This window comes from Symphalangus syndactylus, chromosome 9 (assembly GCF_028878055.3).
Source record: "Symphalangus syndactylus isolate Jambi chromosome 9, NHGRI_mSymSyn1-v2.1_pri, whole genome shotgun sequence".
Lineage (NCBI taxonomy): Eukaryota > Metazoa > Chordata > Mammalia > Primates > Hylobatidae > Symphalangus > Symphalangus syndactylus.
Window position 1 is genome coordinate 126,615,271 of NC_072431.2, and position 25,557 is coordinate 126,640,827.

The 25,557-nt window shown below is 36.2% G+C and overlaps 1 protein-coding gene across 12 annotated transcripts in view; it reads left to right on the plus strand.

The window, feature by feature from the left end:
- The window catches only part of MPDZ (multiple PDZ domain crumbs cell polarity complex component), a 183,235-nt gene extending 159,057 nt beyond the window's left edge, over positions 1-24,178 (plus strand). For 8 of the 12 annotated variants that reach the window (XM_055294247.2, XM_055294253.2, XM_055294256.2 and 5 more), the window contains 12 exons: positions 1,103-1,248; positions 2,224-2,307; positions 2,462-2,655; positions 4,754-4,901; positions 9,115-9,201; positions 10,428-10,518; positions 11,396-11,439; positions 12,307-12,429; positions 13,719-13,823; positions 14,396-14,508; positions 15,400-15,523; positions 17,349-24,178. In XM_055294247.2, coding sequence (XP_055150222.1) covers positions 1,103-1,248; positions 2,224-2,307; positions 2,462-2,655; positions 4,754-4,901; positions 9,115-9,201; positions 10,428-10,518; positions 11,396-11,439; positions 12,307-12,429; positions 13,719-13,823; positions 14,396-14,508; positions 15,400-15,523; positions 17,349-17,495 — 1,406 coding nt within the window. In that variant the 3' untranslated portion in view covers positions 17,496-24,178. The remainder of the gene's footprint in view (positions 1-1,102; positions 1,249-2,223; positions 2,308-2,461; positions 2,656-4,753; positions 4,902-9,114; positions 9,202-10,427; positions 10,519-11,395; positions 11,440-12,306; positions 12,430-13,718; positions 13,824-14,395; positions 14,509-15,399; positions 15,524-17,348) is intronic. The other 4 variants (XM_055294252.2, XM_055294254.2, XM_055294257.2 and 1 more) reach the window with 1 other exon arrangement.
- The last annotated feature ends 1,379 nt before the right edge of the window (positions 24,179-25,557 follow it).

Here is a 25,557-nt window from a genome sequence, read left to right on the forward strand (position 1 = left end):
TAAGGAAACACTAGTTTAAAACATTTGTAATGTAGTTGGATGAAAAAGTCTTAAAGTAATACATCTCCGAAAATAATCCTTTATTTAGAAAGACTGGATAATTCACTGAAGTGTTAAAAGATTTTATGGAAATTTTCTCATTTTTCTATTTTATGTTGATCCCTAAATAGTGTTGTCTATAAAAATATGAAATGCTAAATGAAAACTTAACATAAAAGAAAATATCTTACACCTGTTCTTACCATTTAAGGAGCAAGAAAATAGTCTGTTTCTGATTTCCTAAAAAGAGAACATCTTGTCTAAAGCATACGCTACTATACCAAGTGTCCTAGCTTTCCCAAAACATGCTATTTGGTGTATGCTCTTTGTTGTATCATGAAACATATGATATGATATGAAGACTCTCATAAAGTAACGTGTGAAATTATATTCTCCTTTTCTCATGATCTTATCTATTCATTTCTGAATATATATGCACCAGGATTTGACATCTGAATGTATAAAACATCAAGTGAGACTCAAGGAGAAAACTGCAAATGGTGCATTTTTGCTCAGAATTGATTACGTAAGAAGAGATGCTCTAGGATAAGAAAAAAACAAAAATGTTAAAAGCCCCGAAAAGCAGGCATCAGAACCAAAATTATTGATGTGTTTTGTGGTCTTCCCTGAATGTGCTTCTAGGTGTTTGCCACATATCTCAGTTCTGAGTTCTATAAATCTTTTAATTCATAAGAAATGTGTTTGGCTCCATTGAAATGGAGAATTTCAAAGTGAAACTTAGGTTCAATTTAACTCTGTTCTCTCTTCTTCATATCCTATCCTTTATATCTCTAGCAATTTAAAACATGTAGGATAGCATAGAAAATAATTAAACAGGTAATTTTTGGCCCACTACCCTAAATTAACAATGGTGATTTAATCACATTTGTTTTATTTTTAAATATAAGATAATGAAAAGATTGAGGTAAATATGAAGTCTCTTTTTTTCCACAATCTTGGGCCCATTTCCCTGCCCCATCCCTCAGAGTCAGTCTGTGATGAGTTTGATGGATATGCCTTGTAACCAATTTTTATTTGTATTTCATTTTCAACTTATTTTTAGATACAAGCAGATCATCAACACCAGCAATTTTTGCTTCTGATCCTGCAACCTGCCCCATTATCCCTGGCTGCGAAACAACCATCGAGATTTCCAAAGGGCGAACAGGGCTGGGCCTGAGCATCGTTGGGGGTTCAGACACGCTGCTGGTGAGCACCACCCAGAGGTGCTTCTGCACAGGCCGTCCTTCAGCCAGGCATCAGAGACCATTATGGGGAGATTTCTATCAGTTCTAGTAAAGGAAATGTGAAGGCCGGAAAAAACTGTATTTATTTGTTATTTTAATTTATAGGGCAAATATTCAATTGGATACGGGGGAGGTTTCCTTTGAGTAAGCCAATAAATACTGACTCAGCAAGATTCTGCTACACTGGTGATTTTGACCTTGAAATTTCAAAGTGTTTCTATCTGTTCACCAGCCTTACTACATTTTAATTTCCTTTTTGCTGATATCCAGGTTGGGTTAAACCCATTTTAAGAGGAGTTTGAGCCAGATGCAGTGGCTCATGCCTATAATCCCAGCACTTTGGGAGGCTAAGGCAGGTGGATCACTTGAGGCCAGAAGTTTGAGATCAGCCTGTTCAACATGGCGAAACCCTATCTCTACTAAAAATACAAAAACTAGCTGGGCGTGGTGGCATCTGTAATCCCAGCTACTTGGGAGGCTGAGGCAGGAGAATCTCTTGAACATGGGAGGCAGAGGTTGCAGTGAGCTGAGATTGCACCACTGTACTTCAGCCTGGGTGACAGAGTGAGACTACATCTCAAAAAAAAAAAAAAAAAAGAGTTTGAAAAATTGATACTTTGTAGACAAAGTCTTCTAAATGTCAAAAATACCTTAAAAATCATTTCATTTATGGATAAGAAAGTTATCTCTCATCTATGTATGCATGTTTTATTTTATAGTTTTTTCTTTAATCTTCTCTATCATTAGGAAAAAAGCATAGGCTCCTTTGAGCCTTTTAGCAAAAATTGTTGTTACACTTTCCTTTGAATTAACCTGTAGAGCCAGAGTTGTAACCCTTATTGCTGTCTATCAAAGTATAATGTGTTTGGACTCCATTTCTGCTCGCCATTCGTAGGAGAATGGGATAAGTATGGGTATGTTTTGTTTGGGCCCTTAGGGTGCCATTATTATCCATGAAGTTTATGAAGAAGGAGCAGCATGTAAAGATGGAAGACTCTGGGCTGGAGATCAGATCTTAGAGGTATAGAATGCCTGTTTTTGACCTTCAAAATTAACAGAGAAAAGGCTCATGGGGGGAGTGTTTCTTTCTTTGCTTCTTTCTCTCTCTCCCCTTCCCCACCTAACTCTCCTTTACTTCTCATGATCCTCACAGTCAGTGTCCCATTTCTGTACAGGTGAATGGAATTGACTTGAGAAAGGCCACACATGATGAAGCAATCAATGTCCTGAGACAGACGCCACAGAGAGTGCGCCTGACACTCTACAGAGATGAGGCCCCATACAAAGAGGAGGAAGTGTGTGACACCCTCACTGTTGAGCTGCAGAAGAAGCCAGGAAAAGGCCTAGGATTAAGTATTGTTGGTAAAAGGTGTGACTGAGGAGGACAAACCCAATGCTCCCTTGGAAATGGATGGGACTTAAATCATTTTAAAGAGTAGTAGCAGTAGATGAATCTTTTATCAGTGGCTAGTGTTCAGTAGGTAGCTGTTGTTAGCCCCCTCACTAAGGAACCATAAAAAGACATTGGTTTTGGACTTTTAAAATCAGAATATTGGAAGGTTTTGAAGGTACTTAACAAAAAGTCATTTGGTGTATTTTTGAGCACCTGCTATGTGCTAGGAAATACATTAAGTTTTCAGAAACAAAGTTAAATAAGACATGGTTCCTGACCTCCAAAGACTCATCGTCTGGTGAAGGTCGAATTAAATATATTCTTGCAACAAAGGAATCTATTGATGCATGACAAAGACGCTTTGTGGGGGACCCATGGTAGCAAAGGAGAAAGGGACCAAGTGACCCTATTTAATTAAAGTGAATTAGGGAAAATTTCCAAGAAAAGAGGTGTCTGAGCTGAGGGTAAAAGTGATCAGTGAGAATTGGTTTATTAAAGGAGAGTGGAAGATATTGTAGGGAAAAGGATCAGAGCGAACAAGAGCGTGCTGTCAACAGGACCTAAAGCAGGGTGCCCGGGTGGTAATGGAATAGTGAATGCACAAAAATTCACAACCTAATTCATTTATATATAAGTACATTTTAAAAGTATTTACATGTAAGTAATATTAACAAATTCGTTTATAAGTGATATTAACAAATAAATAATCCAGCAAGTTTCATAAATCTTTCTTCCTTTTAGTATTATAAGCCCATCTGGATCTGATCTCAGAATCTACCAGATAGCTAAACTTGTGAAGTCAGCATTCAGTAAAAAGTGCCCCTGCAGTCTGCAGTGGCTCTAAGTTGATTTTGTCATTCCTTGGGCCTCAGATAGCCACCAATTTCAAAGCAGCTTATGTTTTCCAGTGAGTCAGAAATCTGTGAAATGGTGATCTTTATTTCAGAATATCCTTCTTCGGAAATAGGCATTCTTCAGAATTGCCAAACCAGCAGCATAGACACCTGGTTCTGCAGCGACTTTTCTGTATGGAAATAAAAAGACATTTACACCATTTTGTTTCTCAGAGACAGCTAAAGGCTAATTATTTTTAAACACAGAAAGAATTTAGCATATTATTTGAGTCTCAGTGGGAATATGTCTAAAAATTAGACTTTTATTGGAATACAGTGTCAGTAGTCTAGTTCTCATGAAATATGACATGGGTGACATGGCTACTGTAGGATGTGGGGTGACCAGATCATCATAAAAACCACCATTAATGAACCCTAAATTCTGTGCATTGGGAAGACCATACAAAGACCATCTAATCCAATACCCTGTTTCTAAAGATGGGAAAGCGGAGGATCAAATGGTGAAATGGTTTGATGTCATGACGTTGGCAAGAACAAGTGATACAGTTCAGCTTTTACTATATATTTCTGTTTATGGTTATCTTCGTATCTTTAGAAGTTTTGGGTTTTTTAATAGTTTTGTGAAAGAAAGGATGGGAATAAGATTTGTGTTTATTTTGCATAAACCTATCTTGTGTGGAAGATGTGTAATGATTTCAAATAAAAGACATCACAGCAATGGTACTTAGATTTTGAGTTAATAAATGGTGTTTAGTTTGAGGTACACATCTGTTATGATTTTCAATAATATTAATGATGTTGATGGTGATAGCAACATTTATGTAACCACAAGTTAATATTATTCAAAGTTCCATTCTGATTTGGAAAGAACAGCAGATTTTGCATCCAAGGACTGCCTCTTAAGTCTTACTTTTGCCACTTAGTAGCCGAGTGACCCATAAAATGAGAATGGTAATACATACTTCTACTCACAGTATATAATTGATGAAGAATAAATATGCTTATTGGAGATCATTTTAACCTATGAAGTACTATAAGACATAAGCTGTTATTTATCCAAAAATATAATTCTAATGTTGCCCCAGAGTTGCTCCCAATAATAAAACTTTTAAAGTCATAAAAACAAGTAAAAATTTTGGGTAAAAACGTAACTTTTTATTAAATAAGCATTGCATTACAGTTGAGGAAAAGATAATGTTGAAATTCAAAATTGTGTGCAGAAACGATACTGGAGTATTTGTGTCAGACATTGTCAAAGGAGGAATTGCAGATGCCGATGGAAGACTGATGCAGGGAGACCAGATATTAATGGTGAATGGGGAAGACGTTCGTAATGCCACCCAGGAAGCAGTTGCTGCTTTGCTAAAGGTAAAAAATGCCAAAAATAATTCTGTGTAATAGCATAGAAGAAAAAAATTTTAACATTGGGTTATCATAGTCAAATTAATGATGACTTCTCTTTATTTAAAGTGTCACCTCAAGGCCGGGTGCAATGGCTCATGCCTATAATCTCAGCATATTGGGAGGCCATGGCAGGTGGATCACTTGAGCCTAGGGGTTTGAGACCAGACTTGGCAACATGGCAAAATCCCGTCCCTACAATAAAATATAAAAATTAGTTGGGCATGGTGGTGCGTGCCTATAGTCCCAGCTACTCAGAAGGCTGAGGTGGGAGGATCACATGAGTCTGGGAGGCAGAAGTTGCAGTGAGCTGTGGTCATGCCACTGCATTCCAGCTTAGGCGACAGAAACCCTGTCTCAAAAAAATAAATAAATAAAAAGTAATCTCAAATATTTTAAAATGGAAAGATTTTATCATTTATGTTCCATAGAAGGGAAAGTTTGGTCCAAATGCTATTCTGACTCAAAACTGTTGAACTATTTGAGGTTGACATTTAAAATCAGAAGCAGATCGGTCATCCTTATGCAACGGAGGTAATTTAATGCAGATTCACTCAGCACTACCTTCACTGGGGATTATCGTAATTATAAGACCTCCCTCCCTAGATATCATTCTAAACTCAAGTACATTTTACATTATAAAATTGGTTTCCTCTAAAGAAAACTCACCATGAAGGATCATTTTCTGATTGGAAAGGCAGAACCAGTTTCATTTTAAAAATGAATTAATTGTAAAGCACAGAAAAGTCACTTGACAATGTAATTCCTGGGACTCTAGGCATATTCTCTGTCAGGGAATATTCCATTTTCTAGAGGGGATTTGCATTCCTGTAAATAGGCAATGCTTATCTCCTTGTTTCGTTTTTTTAAACTAGTGTGTTTTATGACCTGAAGAAATATAATTCAACATTGACTAGAAAACTGTCATCATCAGTACCCATGTCGTGGGTAGCAATTAACATAAGCCTGCATGACAGTGCCCAGCAGCAGTAGAGCTGTTGGAGGTCTAATACGCTAAGGGGAGCCTCTGAGTGGCTGGGCTTCATGGAGGGATTTTCAAGTGGGTGCTTGTTACTCACCTCTCTGGTTTACATAAGATCTGGCATATGAATGTGTTTATAAATTTGGTTATTAAAGCAAAGTTAACATTTATCACTTCTCATTAGGGTTCTCAATCTTTAAAACATAATGTAATTAGAATTCTTTAAGGAGGAATACATTCTTCTTGGAGACACATTAAAAACAATTGTTATCTCTATAAGAATATATATCCTAAAGAAAGAAAAAATGGAAGCATCCATAAAACAATGTAAATAGTTTTTAAACCAGTCATTTAAAAAGCTATTCTGGCCAGATGTGGTGGCTCATGCCTGTAATCCCAACACTTTGGGAGGCTGAGGCGGGTGGATCACCTGACGTTGGGAGTTCAAGACCAGCCTGACCAATATGGAGAAACCCCGTCTCTACTAAAAATACAAAATTAGCCAGGTGTGGTGCTGCATGCCTGTAATCCCAGCTACTCGGGAGGCTGAGGCAGGAGAATCGCCTGAACCCAGGAGGCAGAGGTTGCAGTAAGCTGAGATCGCACCATTGCAGACCAACCTGGGCAATAAGAGTGAAACTCCATCTCAAAAAAAAAAAAAAAAAAAAAATAGCTAGTCTGAAAGTATATAATGAACACCATAAATATTTGTATAACTTACATGTTTGTTGTTGCCGCTGCTTATTTTTGTTTTATTAGTAATTTTTCATTTTAAACTCTTATGTAAATAATCCTCTATACACAACTTCATGCACATAAAGTTCTTCATGCACATAGAGTTCATTGAAGTGTTATTTGTAATAGTGGGAAAATTGGAAGCAATGTGGTTGACAAAAACTATATAAACTTTGGTATAAATAGGAAGGATGCATGGCAAACATGTATCTGTTTGAAAGGATGTTCATGACAACTATTTTTTTTTTTTTGAGACAGAGTCCGGCTCTGTTGCCCAGGCTGGAGTGCCGTGGTGTGATTTCGGCTCATTGCAAGCTCCACCTCCTGGGTTCACCCCATTCTCCTGCCTCAGCGTCCCGAGTAGCTGGTACTACAGGCACCTGCCACCACGCCTGGCTAATTTTTTGTATTTTTGGTAGAGACAGGGTTTCACCCTGTTAGCCAGGATGGTCTAGATCTCCTGACTTCGTGATCCACCCGTCTCGGCCTCCCAAAGTGTCATGACAACTATTTTAACATGATAAAATACATACAGTAGTCGCTTCTAATCTGCAGTTTCTCTTCCTGTGGTTTCAGTTGCCCAGAGTATAGTAAAATAAGTTATTTTTAGAAGGAGAGAGAGTCACATTCATATAACTTTTATTACAGCACATTGTTGTAATTGTTCTATTTTATCATCCTCATGTCTAATTTATAAATCAAACCTTATTTTACGTTTATAAATTAAACCTTATATATAGGAAAAAACATAGTATATGTAGAGTTCAGCACTATCCGTAGTGTTAGGCATCCACTGTCAGGGTGTCTTAGAACATATTCGCCCCTATAATAAAGGGGGACTACTGTAATTAGTGGGGAATATAAGACAGAGGATTGTATTTACCGCATAGATACAACTATGTAAAATACAATCTTACAAGTTTTTTAAACAATAATTATGAGGTAATTGTTGGACTTATGGGTCCTTTTCTTCCCCCGTCTTTTTTCATTTTATTTCCAAAATTTTCTTTTTACTGGGCATAAATCGCTTTTGTATTAGAAAAATTAAGTTTTTTAAATTATCAAAACCCTTGATATTTGAAAGAGAAGTGTTACAGGTAGGTGAAAGGGTCGCAACATTACACAGTGAATAATTAATGTATGGACTTGTTAACCTTACAGTTATGTAAACTGAAAATATAAATAGTTTCAAGAAGTTTGGTAAATTTGCAGCAAAGAAACCCCAAACCAAACAAATAAAAAAACCAACTTATGGATATTACAAGTCAAGTTTTGACCTTTCAAAGTATGATTCATGATCAACATCTTCAAGAATAACACATCCCTTTGTACTCTCATAACTGAATAATATCAGTGCCCAATATTTATATTAATCTTACTCCATTCTAGACACTGTCATAAGCATTGTTCGTGGTTTATTTATCTCAACAACCTATAATGCTGTACATTTTTAAAATTCAGAGTAAAAGATTTATTAAGGTTAAACATCCATTATGGTCACACAGCTAATAAACCACATAGTCTGGATTTAATCTAGTGACTCCAAAACAGGATCTCAAACACCTCCTTGTGCTACTTCCATATTAGACTGTGCAGCACTTCTTGCATGCCTATGGTTTATTTGTAAAGGGTACAAGAAAGATTGTCTTTGATTCATGTTTCGTGTTGATAGCAGTATTTATCTAAATTTTACATCATAACTCTATTCAGGCACAGTGTAGTGATAGAGAATTTACCCAATTATCTAAGTACCTCTTCTACTGAGGGCAAAACAAGTTACTGAGGTGGTGGTAGTGGTGGTTTTATTGTGTTCGCTTTTTTTTTTTTTTTTTTTTTTTTTTTTTTGAGGTGGAGTCTCAAGTCTCACTCTGTCGCCCAGGCTGGAGTGCAGTGGCGTGATCTTGGCTCACTGCAAGCTCCGCCTCCCAGATTCACGCCATTCTTCTGCCTCAGCCTCCTGAGTATCAGGGACTACAGGTGCCCACCACCACGCCTGGCTAATTTTTTGTATTTTTAGTAGAGACAGGCTTTCACCATGTTAGCCAGGATGGTCTTGATCTCCTGACCTCGTGATCCACCTGCCTCGGCCTCCCAAAGTGCTGGCATTACAGTCGCTTTGTTTTTCAAACCCTCAGTTATTCAGCTTGTTTGTCCTATCAAAATTAGTGTGTTTCATGAGATAATTGCTCAATTCTCCATTTCTTTTTGGTAGAAGTAGTCTCCATAGAAATCATAAGGTGATAAGGCAGACACTTGGTGTTGCTGCTGCTTATTATTTTTATTACTTTGAATGTTTTTTTAAAAAGCCATTTTCCACAAGGGATTGGAGGTATCCTTGCTTATAGAAATTCCAAAAGGAAGATGCCTTTCAAAAAGTCTTGAAGAGTAAAATGTATTCCTAAAGATGATTATAGCATTTTATTTAAACATTTCCATTAAACACCCCCCCATGCCCACCCCTAGTGTTCCCTAGGCACAGTAACCTTGGAAGTTGGAAGAATCAAAGCTGGTCCATTCCATTCAGAGAGGAGGCCATCTCAAAGCAGCCAGGTGGGTAGCTGTGGAGTTCATCAGGGCGATGCAATCGGCATGCCAAGAGGATACATAGATGGCCCTGACTGTGGGTCTGTGTACAAGGTCTGGTCCCCTGGCAGCGTGGGATAGTGACTGAGGTGCAGAGTTTGAGACAGAGAAGAACAAGGAATCAGAATAGCCAGGTAAACAAGGTATGGCTGTTGAGTAGTTTGTAAGTCATTCTGAGGAAATTGATTTCAAGCATTCTTTTTTGACATGATTCTTTTTCCATAATCTCAAAAGGTAACTACCTAATTGTAAAGCCTACCAAGATAACATATTTTTTATTATTTTTATTTCATTTATTTATTTATTTTATTTATTTTTTGTTTTTGAGATGGAGTCTCGCTCTGTCATCCAGGCTGGAGTGCAGTGGCATGATCTCAGCTCACTGCAACCTTCGCCTCCCAGGCTCAAGTGATTCTCCTGCCTCTACTTCCCAAGTAGCTGGGACTACAGGCGTGCCCTACCACGCCCGGCTAATTTTTGTATTTTTATTAGGGATGGGATTTCGCCATGTCAACCAGGCTGGTCTCAAACGCCTGACCTCGTGATCCACCTGCCTTGGCCTCCCAAAGTGTTGGGATTACAGGCGTGAGCCACCGCACCTGGCCCCAAGATAACATATTTTAAAAATATTTTATGGCAACATCAATCAATATTCAACTGAAAAGTTCCATATAAGTGAACTATAGATATCCAGCACCATGTATAAAAATATGATGTTAAATATTTCAAGACTCTTGACAAGACCTCTTGACCTTCTCCTCAGTCTTGTCTACTGATGATGGAAACCCATTTTCATCAGTCTGTCCTTAAAGACCCCATACTAACTTTCTAAATTACTACCATGAGTTTCCTATTAGCTGGCCCTAATTCTAGTTTTTGTTTAAGTCCTAGTCTTCCTACAACATCAGTTTAAATTTAAAGAAGATTAGTTTGAATGAGATTATGACTATCCACTAAAATTTTAGGTAGATTGGAATCAATTTCATCTACCCCTTTAGCTTCAATTTATTTATGTCACTAGACAAATTCTCTGTTTAAAAGAAAAAAAATCAGTAGGAACTGTGTTTAATTTGCTCATCAAATGCCACTGTTGCTTAACAGGTATCTGTCTCTAGATTAAATTCTGAAATAAGTGGTATTTAGGGAGTATGTTCCTTGCAAAACCTTCTGAAATAATTGTTGTATATTTGTAGGTGAGTGAAGGCAGCCTGTCGTCTTTCACTTTTCCACTCTCTGGATCCAGTACATCTGAGTCCCTGGAAAGTAGCTCAAAGAAGAATGCATGTAAGATTGGTTCAGTATTTTAAACGTGGTTTGAATTTTGGCTGTCAACACTGATGTTTTTGTCTTGTTTACCTCTGAGCTTTCTTTTCCCCCAAATCATCCCATATCCTAATATAGGTACAAAAACATGTGTTAGCGAAAAGTCTGAACAACATGAAGTTGTGCCTATGGCAGCTTTTCCCATTTGATGTTTACCCTACAAGATACACTAAACATTATAATCAGGATTCTGTAACTTTTTTTCTTACTAAGCAGATTAGTGTATTTGATTTTATTCCTTTTCTGTGTTTAATGTAACACCAGTAAATCAGAAGATGCCATTAAGTGAAGCCTTATTTTTCCATGAAGATTGCAAAAATTTCAGAAAATTAATGTGATCCTCCTGTGTTTTAATTACGTGAAATCATGCTGCAGAGGGATTTTTGGCTTGGTGCATTGGTTGAGAGTTGTTCAGATTGAAGAAACTAACCATATGGCAATCTCTGTTTGCAATGTGACTAATATCCTAGAAATTTAGGCACTTAAATTCATGAATTTTTTTAATGCATCCGTGACTTTATTCCTCTCAGCTGTGCACATGTGCCTTTCTATGCAAAACACATTCTGCCCTTGACTCATTCAAAGTGGATTACATAGTTATATAATCCACACTTAAAATGAGAAGGAAGAATGGGATGGTATACATGTTTTTCCAACTGGAAAAATAAATAGTTCTGTGTGAGACAGATCTAATCATGTGTGCTAGCAGCTTTGAGCACCCCCTTAAAAAAAAGAAACCTAGGTTATCATTTAGTCCCATCCAGCTTTAGATATTTTAATGAACATAAAAAGTGAATGAATATAAAATAACCCTATTTTATCTTTTTTGCCTTCACAGTGGCGTCTGAAATACAGGGATTAAGAACAGTTGAAATAAACAAGGTAACTTGGGGACAGAAAACAATATAAACTCCGGTGTTTTCAGATATGTCTTCATATGTGTTTTCTTGCTAACTTTCTTACTGTTTTAAAGTATTCATCTCAAAAAAGTATGTATTATTACATATTACATGTCAAATAACATAATGTAGTCCTTAATGAATTTCCTGATCACAGTACCTCATTTGAAAAATCGTTGTTTGCATACTGTGTTTTGCTGAAAATAGCATAAAATTGACCCCACACAAAATAGTACCATGCCTCTCACTTCTTATACTGATAAGTAAACCTTTCTCTTCAACCGATACTTACTAGTTCTGAAACAGATTCCCCTGACAGCCATGCACAAGAGACAAAGTAAAAGCAGATGTGATTTATTGAGCTTTTACTATTGTTCTGAGCACTCTTATAGACACTTCATGTCGTCATCATGTCATTTAATATTCACTGCAGCCCTCTGTGAGAGGCACTGTTGTCTCCATTTTGTAAGTGAAGTTCTAATGATTTATTGAGTGGAGTGGACTTATTCCAAGTTCCAGCATTTGCAAGTATGACTTCCTGGCTTTGAACACAGGACTCTGATTCCAAAAGTGTGGTCTTTTCACTTCATGAGTTTACCTGCTTTTCGTCAGTTCCACAGCATGATTTTCATTTAGCATGTCTTGATTTATTTTACTTCCTGAATAGATGCTTATTTTCCTAAGCCACACTAAGCACCTGCGTCAAATAAAGTAATGGAGTTTTCTTGTACTTCTTCATTTTCCCCCTCACACTTAGAAGATCAGAGTTGACTATAGATATCATGCCAAAGACTAAAAGGTCAATGAAAAATATCACTTTGACCAAAATTTTATATCTGTTCCATGGCAGGGCCCTACTGACTCACTGGGAATCAGCATCGCTGGAGGAGTAGGCAGCCCACTTGGTGATGTGCCTATATTTATTGCAATGATGCACCCAACTGGAGTTGCAGCACAGACCCAAAAACTAAGAGTAAGTCATACTAACAACCCTAGAAGCCCTAGCAAAATGTGCAGAAGTGTTTTTATAAACCTTTGAACCTGGCTACCTGTTGCAAGGCAGTTTTAAATGTCTATATTTACTTTTAAATCATCTAATCCAACCACAGCAAGTCTTGCTTGGAATAAAAGGTAAGGAATATTAAAAGAAAGGAGAAATGCAGATTTGCAGTTAAATGAAATAGGAAGATTTATAGTTGTTTCTTAATACATATTTTTATATGTTGAAATTCTGTGGAAAAAGCTAAAAGAGAAAAGAAAGTATTTTCAGAACACCAGTATGAAGTGAAATTTTTATCTTATATATTTGATTGGTTTAAATGCTAATTTAACTCTGTTAAATTGAAAAGTATTACTTATTGGCATTCACTGATAATTTTGCAGAAGTTTAATATAAATGTGACTTACAATGTTATAAAACTATATGCAACTTGCCTCAAAGCTGAGGGATTATCCAAATTGTGGAGCACTACGATGGAATTTATGCCAACTGGCCAGCTCTAAAATTACATGAATATTCCATGAAGGCAACTCAGTCTCTCTAAAGCAAAATCTCTGTGGTTTCATACCTCAAATAGGTCTCAGAACATAACCACATTTTAGTTTAAATAGTCTTCAGGCTGGGAATGGTTCAGCCTCATTTGATATCCAAATTTATGGCTGACACTTAAAACCTGATTGTATACATAGCACAGGGTCAGTAAACTTCTGGAAGGACAGATACTGAATATTTTAGGCTTTGTGGGACCTGTGAGTCTCTGTTGCAACTACTCAACTCTGCCCTGTGAAAGCAGCCAAATAAGCATGGCTGTCTTCCAACCAAACTTTATTAACCAAAACAGGCAGTGGGCCAAATTTGGCCTCTGGGCCTTAGTTTGCCAATCTCTGACTTAGAGTCACATCTAATGATTATAATAGTAATGTCCAGAGAAATTTCAATTTCCAAATGATAGTGAATTTTTTCTTCTTTTAATAGGAAGTAATGTCTCACCCAAGAGAAATGAAGAGCAGGGAAGAATGACTTTCTCCTTCTCCCTCCCTTTCCCCTGGACACTATGGAACTCAACCATTATGCACTGCTTCTTTTTGTGGTTGCTGCTTATTGGACTTCTTGGAATTAGTGGTTTCCTTGGTTATATTTCACTGGCTGGTAGCAGTATATATGTCATGTGGAAGGTGGAGAAGGAAATGAGTACTCAGGTCTCAAAGACCCACTCTCTATGGCTGCTTTAGCAGATGGCCATTTCTTTCTCTCCCTTGCAGGTTGGGGATAGGATTGTCACTATCTGTGGCACATCCACTGAGGGCATGACTCACACCCAAGCAGTTAACCTACTGAAAAATGCATCCGGTTCCATTGAAATGCAGGTAAGATTTTTATCCCAAGCATAATTCAGGATATAGGTAGCTTGAAGACACATGAGCTTTGATGTTAAAGCAGTAAAAATGATTAAATCTTCTGCTATTATTTTATTTAATATCTCTCTTGAACATAAATGATTAAATTAAGAGTTCCAATAAAGGGCATATGAGACATATTTTGTAACATTTTACTCTGATACATTGACTGTTTTATACTTTAAGGGGAAAGAAATCCAGGCCTTAGCAGTACGTGATTATTTGCTGGAATTTTAAGTGGTGCTAGCAAGTGGCTTGTATTCTAAAGATCTTTAAAAAGTAATTACATATGAGACCACATTTTAAAAAACGTCAAAGAACTTTGTAGAATAGAATTAGAAGAATATGTTTACTGTCAGGACAGTTAAGAGCCTCTGGACCTTGTGAAATTTCATTCTCTTTGGTTGTATTTTATGTTAACAGAAATGATTAGATGAACAATAAAGTATACATTTTAATCCAAGTGCTCTTTTTGAAGAAAAATTACTTTCCCTAGCCACAGGAACATGTGTTTTTTATGTTTATCCTTCTCCTGTGCACAGGTGGTTGCTGGAGGAGATGTGAGTGTGGTCACAGGTCATCAGCAGGAGCCTGCAAGTTCCAGTCTTTCTTTCACTGGGCTGACATCAAGCAGTATATTTCAGGATGATTTAGGGTGAGTTCATACATGATGATTAGTGTATCATTTTTCACTTTTGAATCAAGTCTTCCTGACAGTTGCATTTTCGGTCCCATGTTTCTAGGAATTACGTACAGGTAAAATGATAGGATATATGAAGTATGAATTATACATATCAGGTGCTTCTAAACTTAAATAATTGTGGCATGGATTTAGCTGATCTAAGTTAAGTAGAGAGGTAGATAACTAGCTAGATAGATATGCGTGCTGCTACCCTTCCATGGTTTCAGCTCTGATTCTGGGGCGGAGGACATTTTAGTCTTGATGTTACCACTTCATGTAATATGGAGCAAGTCAAATCTATCATTTTAAAATTTCCAGCACTGCCTATTCATTTAATATATTATCCTTTGGACTGAAAAAATTCACAGTATTAAGTAACAATTTGGATACAAAAGCATTGGAAAATAGAGGAGGAGAGAGAGGCGCATTAGAAATTTTAAATAATTTGATGCAGCTTTTCCATTGCTTATAATTGATTTTTTTCTCTGAGCTTGGGCGTACTGATGTTTACGACTTATTCTATTATAGTCCCCTGAACTTTAGCCCTCTCACTTTAAATAAACTGGAAAAAGAATGAGCTGCTCTGAACAATGAGAACATGCCATGAATATATTAGTTTAAGGGAACTGTAAATGAGTAATAGAATTAGGGTGTTAAGTAGGATTTCATTAGATTATGTAAATTTAAAATACTGAGCACAGCGTGCACTGACAATTTAAGCATCTCAAAAATACCCATAATATACTCCCTGTCAGTAACAAAGAGAATTATGCTAGCTCTAGGTGGATGTCAGATAATTCATAACATATATATGTAGTTTTTTTTTTTAATTTAAAACCTCTTTTTTCCTTTCCTTCACCGTAGACCTCCTCAATGTAAGTCTATTACACTAGAGCGAGGACCAGATGGCTTAGGCTTCAGTATAGTTGGAGGATATGGCAGCCCTCATGGAGACTTACCCATTTATGTTAAAACAGTGTTTGCAAAGGTAAGCTTGTAAATTTTAACCACCCTCTTTTCCCCTAAACATTCATTAATAGTGGTCAGCAGCTGGCTTATTAGTTTATGGCCTGAGGTAATGCCAAATGGTTAACAGTTGATCATTTCTTTTCAAAACTCCCTACAGGAACAGGTCATTAAATATTTTTGTCCAATTTGAGGTTTCATTATATTTAAAGGAAAATAGGCTCAAATTGAAACTCCATGGAAACTCTTAACAATATACATAAAAATATTAATGAACTTTGGTCAGTAAAGCCTATTTTTTTTTCTTTGAACACAAATTGCACATGATTGTCTTTTGAAAATGGGACATTTTAAATATGTATGCTGTAGAGCACTGGTATTTCTGTTTGCATTTTTTTGTTGTTGTGAAATATAAAAGTTATAGAGAAGTACATGAAGTACACATGAAAATTAGTAAGCATTTATTTTATAAATTTAATTTCATTGAATAAAACAAAAATAACTATTGAAAAAAATGGAGGGAGTATCCAGCAGCCCTATCATCTATAATAAGTCAGCGAATTGCAATCAAGGGATTCAATTAAAAAGATTGTATACTTATAATTATATAATACCTATTCTAGCTTAAGGAGGTTTAGAATAAGAGTAAAGATATTGCAATACTGGTAAAGCTATTAAAATAACTTAAACCATATAATTATTGTTAATATGTTAAGTCGTTTTTCAGGAGCTACAAAATTCGACAAGATTTCCTGCAGGGAAAAATTTAGAATCTCAAAATTTTACAGTGTAAAAAGAAACAAAACTTAGTCAAACCTGTTTAAAAATTTGATACAGGGCCTTTGGATTAGTGGTGTGGTTCTTTTTGGATGTTTTACTTTCTTATTTTGGAAAAGATTTTTTTTTAGCCAGTTTAAAGTGCTGTACCTACAACAAGCTAGCTATAGGCCTAATTCATAAGATTTTTTAAAAAGCTATTGGTATGTCCGAAAATACAAACAGCATTTGCTAGTGAATAGAAGAGTCATACAGTCCTTTTCCTCAGCCTAGGAACAATTTATTTAAGGCATGCTAGTTAGAACATAGTTTAAGAATTTCATCATTATGAATTCCTCATTAACTTTTCCATATTTTTAATTTTATATTTAATTGCATAATTGTCTTCTATAAGCGTGCTTTAAGATGGGGTTCTTTTTCAAACAGCAATGTCTGTATTTAATCTTAATCATTTAGGGTCCATAAGGAATATGAAGAATCTCTCTACCCTTGGGAAGTAAGAACTAAGACAGCTTGAATAGCTTTTTCAAAACCACAAAAAGAAATAGCAGTGGGTTTTAAATTTAGAACTTGTGCCTTATCCTGCCATAGTGAATGTTCAGGTGGCTTTGTGCTTTTGCAGACCTTTGGATTTTGTCACCCCCAAGCCCTTGTCCTGTAAAACTGTTTTTGTTCCTACCTAATCCTTTACCTTCTTTCTGTAGGTCTTCTTTACAGGATAGAAAATCCTGGATTCTATTGAATCATTCCTACTAGGCAAATTCCCAAATATTCTTTATTAATTTGTGTTCCCACCAACTGCTGTGCTGAACAGCCAAAAACCCATCCAACTAATCTATTGACTGCTAAATTCTCTTTCAAATTGGTATCTCAATGCTAAAACCATTTAGGAGAAAGACCTTCTTTGTCTATGTTCATCATTGCTTAATGGCTTAGAGCACCCGTGGAGCCCTGGGAGCAGTGTGTGTGTACATGCAGAGCAATTTACATTCCTGTTGAGATCTTTTTCTGTTGTGAGTTGCAAGGCAGCATTTTTTGAGAAATAAACAAGTCTACTTTATAATTTGCAGGGAGCAGCCTCTGAAGACGGACGTCTGAAAAGGGGCGATCAGATCATTGCCGTCAATGGGCAGAGTCTAGAAGGAGTCACCCATGAAGAAGCTGTTGCCATACTTAAACGGACAAAAGGCACTGTCACTTTGATGGTTCTCTCTTGAATTGGCTGTCAGAATTGAGCCAACCCAACCCCTAGCTCACCTCCTACTGTAAAGAGAATGGACTGGTCCTGAAATTTTTTATGTTGTGTTCAGCTGGGTCTTCAAAACTATAGGGGGGAAATAACACTTAAGTTTGTTTTTCTCATATAGAAATGCCTTCCTTACTGACAACCTAACATCATTTTTCTTTTCTTCTTGCATTTTGTGAACTTAAAGTCAAAGAGAAGGAATATTTCTGTAGGTGACTCTCGTTTTTATTTGTGAAGATATCTAATGTTTTGTAGTCACATGGGCAAGAATTATTACATGCTAAGCTGGTTAGTATAAAGAAAGATAATTCTAAAGCTAACCAAAGAAAATGGCTTCAGTAAATTAGGATGAAAAATGAAAATATAAAATAAAGAAGAAAATATCAGGGAGTTTAAAAAAATGCCTCAATTTGGCAATCTACCTCCTCTCCCCAACCCAAACTAAAAAAAGAAAAAAAAGTTTTCTATTCAAAATCTTTAAAAATACTGTCAGTATTTTAAAATTTTCAACACAGTATTATAAAAACATTGCATCTCCCCACCTCTAATATTCATATATATTTTTCCTGCTAAAATTGGTTTCCACAGTTGAGCAAATGGCAAATATATGAAGCAATGTCCCTAAATTTTATAAAGAAATTATATTTAATGCACATCTCAATTTTCATTTTTATTTTTGACCTTTTATAAAATATTTTCATGTTGCTATAAGTAAATGATGATGCCACCCCATGTTGACTATGGTTTTTCTAGAAAGCAACTATGCTGCCAACCATAGAGGAACATAGAAGGGTTCCAGAATCTTTAGTGCTGGTTTTAACAACCGATGCAACATTAAAAATGTGTTAGTGTGCTGTGCAATTGGTTTTCAATTCGTATTAATCTTAATGACAGAGAACAATGTGTTACTAATTATTTTGGTTGTATGCCATTAGTAAATTGATAGAAAAATTAAGGGGATTAACATAACTTCATTTCATTGCCTTATATTAACATCTTATAATACAATAGTTTAAGACTAAGGGAAACAGATGGAGCTGTTTATTGAGACAACTGGTGAGGAATTATCATGTGTTCATTCCCATTTTAGACCGTGAAACTCCTACATTAGAATATATAAAGTCACTTTAAATATTATCTATATTTGTAACAGAAGTAGTGTACAGATATTTTATTACAGCATTTTTGTGTAAATGCAGAATTAAAGTGAATAAATAAGAATTTTCAGTGGTGCACAAATAAGCAGCAAGCATATTTTTTTGTTCTTTTTACTGTGGAAAAGCTTTCTTATATACTGTTCAAGATTTACAACTTAAAATTGGTTTTTATCATGTCTAACTGCACATATGGTGTCCATAGTTACAGCTAAAGGAACTTTGGACAACATCTTTATGGAAAGCTTAATATTTTTTACCTTCACAATTTTTTCTAGCACTAAAGATTCATAGACTCCTCAGAGATGAGAGGAAGATGACATTGTAGAAAGAGAAGTATCCTGCCTGTATATATTCTTCTCAAATGCTGTTAATGCAGTAATATTGTAAGTTGCTCTTTAATGTAGTCAAGAACTATTCAAGTGTATTCAGATGGACAAAATCATAATCAAAATTATTTGTATTAATAAACATAACAAGTCCAGCTTGAACACTGAGCAAGGAATGAGGGGGACTGTGTTCTACTAATTTTGTACCAAATTAGCTAACAAACTTGCATTTCCCTCTCGTTCATCTTATCTGTAAAATGATAGATTATTTTATCACAAAGGTTCTATTTAGTTCTAAAATATAAGAATTCCGTGATTCTTAGTTACACAAAACGAATAGAAGAAACTACATATTGTAACAACTCGAAAGTTGTTAAACAATCATTGTAAATTTAGGTGCTCAATGTAACAAAATTCATTTTAGTATCCCAGTGACACATCTACCTTCTTAGCCATCATTTAGTGGCGTTCCATAACGAAAGATGCCATTATTTCATGGTAAGCTGCTGGAAGATGGACTAACCTCCCATCTGAGTTTGAGCTAGCAAAGACTTTTTATAGAGGGTGCTCCATACCAGACTGTGTGGGAGACAGCCACCCAACCCCTTCAAGTTTCATAATATGTCTAAGTGCCCCCAACAAGAACAGCCCAGTTTAAATAGTGTCTTCCCATGATTCATGTCCATCTGGAACCTCAGAACGTGATCTTTGGAAATGGGGTCTTTGCAGATGTAATCAGTTAAGTTCATGCTGGTTTATGGTGTTCTCTATCCTATGACTGGTTTCTGTGTAAGTAGGCATTGTAAAGGCACAGACATAGGGAAGAAGGCCCCATGAAGATGGGGGCAAAACAAAACAAAACAAAACAAACAAGCCAAGGAATACCTAGGGGGCCCTCAAAAGCTGGAAGAGACAAGGAATGTTTTCTCCCTAGGGCCTTCAGAAGGAAGTTGGCCTTATTGACACCTTGATTTCAGGCTTCTGCCCTCCATGCTGTGACAAAATAAATTTTTGTTGTTTTAAGCCACAGTTTGTGGTACTTTGTTTAAGCACTGGGAAACTGATAGAGTATCTTAAATGTTGGTTGCACATGGTGGCTCGTGCCTGTAATTCCAGCACTGCGAGAGGCTGAGGTGAGCTGATCTCTTGAGCTCAGGATTTTGAGACCAGCCTGAGCAACATGGTAAAACCCTGTTGCTACAGAAAGTACAAAAAAAAAAAAAAAAAAAAAAAACTAGCCAGACAGCTACTTGGGAGGCTGAGGCAGGAGAATCACTTGAGCCTGGGAGGCAGCGTTTGCAATGAGCGAAGATCGCACCATTGCACTTCAGTGGGCGATGGGCGTAAAATCTTGTCTCAAAAAAAAAAAAAAAAAAAAAAAGTTTATGTGTCCTGAGCTACTGTCATTATGTCTGGCTAACAGGAGAAACTCTATGAGTAGCTATTAATTAACAAAGACAAAGCACATTAAAGAGAAAATGGAAGGAGGGAGGGAGGAAGGAAAGTAAAGTTTGAGAGGAAAAGTATATAGATTCATAAGTACTGGGGATAAGTAATGAAGCCTTATGCTTGCTATATTATTTCTTTCTGGAAATATAGTAGTTGTCTGTGGTGAAAAAAGAAAGAAGAAAGTGCTTGAACAAAGAGTTTAAATAAAGACTTGACTTACAGTGTTAGTGCCAACGTACTACCCAAAACAGTGGATTGCCCATAATAGGTTCCATAAATATAATTATGTTTGATTAAATCAAACTGGAAATACCACAGATTTCTGGTATTCTTCATACCACTCCAAAAGGACAATAACAGTAATAAAATATTTCATTTATATATATATATATAATGAACAGTAATAAAGTATTTTTTATATATATACACACACACACACACATATATATTAGCAGCAGGAATAGCAAGGTAATGTAGCAAATCAGTAAAATTCATATATCAGAACAGTGATGGAGTTAGAAGCATAAAATATTAAAATTCATTAAAGATAAGACAACGGGGCCAGGCGCGGTGGCTCACGCCTGTAATCCCAGCACTTTGGGAGGCCGAGGCAGGCGGATCACGAGGTCAGGAGATCGAGACCATCCTGGGTAACACGATGAAACCCTGTCTCTACTAAAAATACAAAAAAATTAGCCGAGCGTGGTAGCGGGCGCCTGTAGTCCCAGCTACTTGGGAGGCTGAGGCAGGAGAATGGTGTGAACCCGGGAGGTGGAGCTTGCCATGAGCCGAGATCAAGCCACTGCACTCCAGCCTGGGTGACAGAGTGAGACTCCGTCTCAAAAAAAAAAAAAAAAAAAAGATAAAGGAGGAGAGGGTTTTTTTTTTTTCCATTTTATGAATATTGACAAAGCAGATTCTGATAGATATGAAGAAGCAAAGGGAGCTCTTCCCTGCTCTGAGATATACAATACTAAACTGCCTTAGATTTGCTCAGCTAGTTTATTGTCTGACAATGCCATGCAATGACTTGGTGCCCCTCTTGAGATCCCAGGGTGAATAGAGAAGTTGAAAAGATGTGTTCAGGGAGACAAGTAATAAATAGGCTTTTTTTTTTTTTGGTTTAGGTGTGGGAATGTCAAAACTATCATCACTTGCTTTCAGCAGCCCTGGTGTGTTGTTTCATGTCGGTGACAGATATTCTGGAATGCATTTGATTTGTGCAAAGATGTTTCTCAACTTTGACTACTAGGAATTAAGGTATAACTTTGTCCTTTTCTAAAGAGAGTTATTTGTAAGGCAGGATTGGCCTTCAATACCTTAAGAGGCAAAAAATTGGTGTCAAGAAAAGTTCTAACTAAGACCATGAAAACTGGGGAAAGCAAGTGTTCTTAAGGTGATTTTTATATGCTTGGCATTGAAATTTCCTTTTCCTCAAAATACAAGTATTCCATATTCATTTCAATGTAATTTAGAACAAAAATGATATTATCTGTGTAAGAATTGTTATTGTCAGTCAAGTACTGAAATTTCAATAATAGGCCCTTAAAAGGCATTCTGTCAAGCAGGAGGCAAATGTATGGTAAGGATCTCAGAATTGTCTCACTGGAATTGTTATTTGAAATTTCCAAAAGGATAACACCATCAAAACACTGCCTTAGGCTGCTTCTAGGAGGAAACTTCAACTTGTTCATTTAACTTTAGACACTTTTTGGAAGGTTGTGTCAAGTGTGAGTATTTTGTGATCCTTTCTCCCCCCACCCTCCTCTTCTTTACATCCATATTTTCAGAAACACAGTTATCCTTGGAAAACATAATTTTTCTTCTTACATATTTTCTTATTGATGTACTGGAAATTATGATTTTTGACCTGAGTCTACCTTAAAATATTTGGCCTTCACAGTTCCACTACACTGAACTTCATTCACCTAAATGTACTTTATTCCATTCAGCAAAACTTAAAAAATTTATCTTGTTTTGGAAAATTAAATGAGATAACTGCATGTTAAGTACTAATACTGTGCACACAATAAGCTTTTAAGGAATGATGGGAGCAGTTGTACTTATAAGACATAGAGTCATATAAATTCAGTACTTTCTCTAAATAACCTTCCATTTTTATTTTTGTGTAATCATGTCTTGTTCTTTGGAAGTTGGATGCAAATCAACTTATACAAAACTTTCCAAAGTTTCAGTTGTTTTACATACAACCTTCATGATGTTTCCCATATTTTTCTATAACTGTACTATGAATTACTAAACATTTTTCTTTAAAGCAGACTGATTTTAAGTTAAATTTGCTCAAAAGAAATAGTATCTCATTACTTTCAATGGAAAACCAGTATCATTTGCCATAAATACAAAATAACTATGAGCAAAAGTTCATAAAGCAAAGAAACAAAATTCTGCCAAGATACTATTATCCACCAAGAGTCAAAACTGTCGGTCTGTGCCCTGCTGTCTGTTAGAAAGGGAGAATCACAAATGTTAGAATAGTGTTAAAAACTCCATGGAAACTCTTTTCTGGGCTTAAAGGAACTGAATGGTATTTTCATACCTTTCTAATCATGTGATTCAATATTTCCTAGTGCCTTGTCAGTGCCACCTAAAATCATGATCTTATGATGTGCTTCCTCTTTGGAAAAAACTCTAAAATAGTAATACTAAAATCAAGAACATTTTGTTTATAGGACTCCTTTTTTTAAGATGTGAAAGCCAGCCAGTCAATTCCTGTTCTTAAGTATATTCTTAGCTAGGGAGGTTGCTTAAGATTTTGTTTATAAGACTTTCACTAAAATCAGAATTGGGTCATCGTGCCCAGTGCTTTAGTTTTGGCAATCTGAGTTTGAAATAAAGGACAAATGACATAAATTAATGGAGTAAAATTAATGTTGTGGTAATATTAAATAAAGCTAATGCCTTTTGCACCTGGAGGGCTATACAGATGGCAGGCATACCTAATTATGCACCCTGCTGCCTTTAAGTGTACTGATAAAAATCTCTCAACTGAGTATGAAATATGTTCGTTCACTGGCTCCAGAAAAGTTTGAGTAAGGCAACACAATCCACAAAAAGCCTAACATACTTATTTTTTAGTGTAAAGAAATACAATTCTGTAAGTTGAAATAATTGAATACTTATTTTTAAAACAAGTTATTACTACTGTTGCATTTGTTCTTTCTGTGAATATCAAAATATATGTCTGTCATTCCCATTAGAAAATGATTATTCCCAAACTAGCAAGGAAGTACTTAAATGTAAGTTTATATTTTTACATGCTGCACATGAATTAAAGAGAATAATTTACTAGTGGAATTCTAAATAAATTGATTTGCTTTGTTTAGGTATAAATTGGATTTGTTAATCATTGCTGAGATATTTATAAACTTGTTCAATTCTTTAAGAAGTAACTTCTCTAGAAAATATTTTGCTTTAGTTAAAAATATAGATATTTTGCTACAGATATTTCAGAAACGTGACTGAGCTTTAAAAACCTTACTATGAGTTCTCTTCACTTAAGGAATGTATTCCCATGAACTTCATTTTGTTGCATTTGGAAACCTACGCAATTAAAAGTATAACCAGCAACTACTGCTGTTAGCTTCAGAATGATTTTTAAAATCCTATTTCTAATATTTGTTACACATTCCTATTATGTTTCTTATAATTACACATGTATTTATTACCTACATTTTTTAAAATAAAGGACCAGTAAACTATGATTACTTTTCAGAGTTTTCATCAAAATAGGAGAGCGGGTATCAGGTGTTTATAATAAAGGATGCTGGTTGATTTTTAAGAACAAGTGGTTTATTTTTAGCCTAAAAAACATACAGTTTCCTCATCTTTTACTGTTTAATCCTAGGGTTAATAAGAAAAATGTATATTTGTTTTTGTTGTTTTTGTTTTTGAGACAGGGCCTCGCATTCTCACTCAGGCTGAAGGGCAGTGGTGCGATCTTGGCTCACTGCAACCTCCACCTCCCATGCAATTCTCGCACCTCAGCCTCCCGAGTAGCTAGCTAGGACTGCAGGTGCAAGCCACCACACCAGGCTAACTTTTGCTTTTTTTTTTTTTTCTGTGTGTGTGTGTGTGTGTGTGTGTGTAGAGACAGGGTTTCACATTTGCCCAGGCTGGTCTCGAACTCCTTCTGGGCTCAAGCATTCCACCTGCCTTTGCCTCCCAAAGTACTGTGAGAAAAGTTTCACATTTAAAATTTACATTTGTAATAGTTGTAAACCACATTTATTTGTAAGTGTCTGCTTATTATTGCTTCTATTCAATGGTGTTGATCAAAAGAGTCAAACTCTGTAAAATATTTGAGATTTATTCTGAGCCAAATATGAGTGACCATGGCTCATGACACGGCCCTCAGGAGATCTGACAACATGTGCTCAACATGCTCAGGGTACAGTTGGGTTTTATACATTTTAGGGAGACATGAGATATAAATCAATACATGTAAGATGTATGTTGGTTTGGTCTGGAAAGGTGGGACAAGCAGAAGCTGGAGCTTCTGAGTCACCGGCAAATTCAAAGATTTTGTGATTGGCCACTGGTTGGAAGAGTTATTAACAGAAAGGCATGTTTGGGTTATGATAAGGGGTTGTGTAGGCCAGGGTTTTCTCATAAAGATGAAGTTTCTAGGTAGCAGGCTTCAGAGAGAATAGATTGTAAATGTTTCTTATCAGACCTTGTCTGTTCTATCAGTAATTCCAAAAGGGAGGAGGGTATAATAATAAGGCATGTCTGGCTCCCCCTTCTTATCATGGCCTGAACTCATTATTCAGGTTAACTTTGGAATGCCCTTGGCTGAGAGGAGGAGTCCATTCAGATGGTTGGGGGGCCTTAGAATTTCATTTTTTTGTTTACGGTAGTTAATTTTTTCTAAAGCTTTTCCTTTCTGTACATTAGAGTTATTCATATAACAAAGTTATCAATGTTTTATCCTTCACTTTGCCTGTCTTGCTCTTGCATTTAATGTAAATCATAGCTGATAAATGTCCTATAAGGAAGGAACTCTAGATTTCTCTGAAATGTAGTGTGAAGGGCATGGGCCTTCAGAGCTCAGGGCCCTGAGTTCATAACCTGGCTGGGCTCC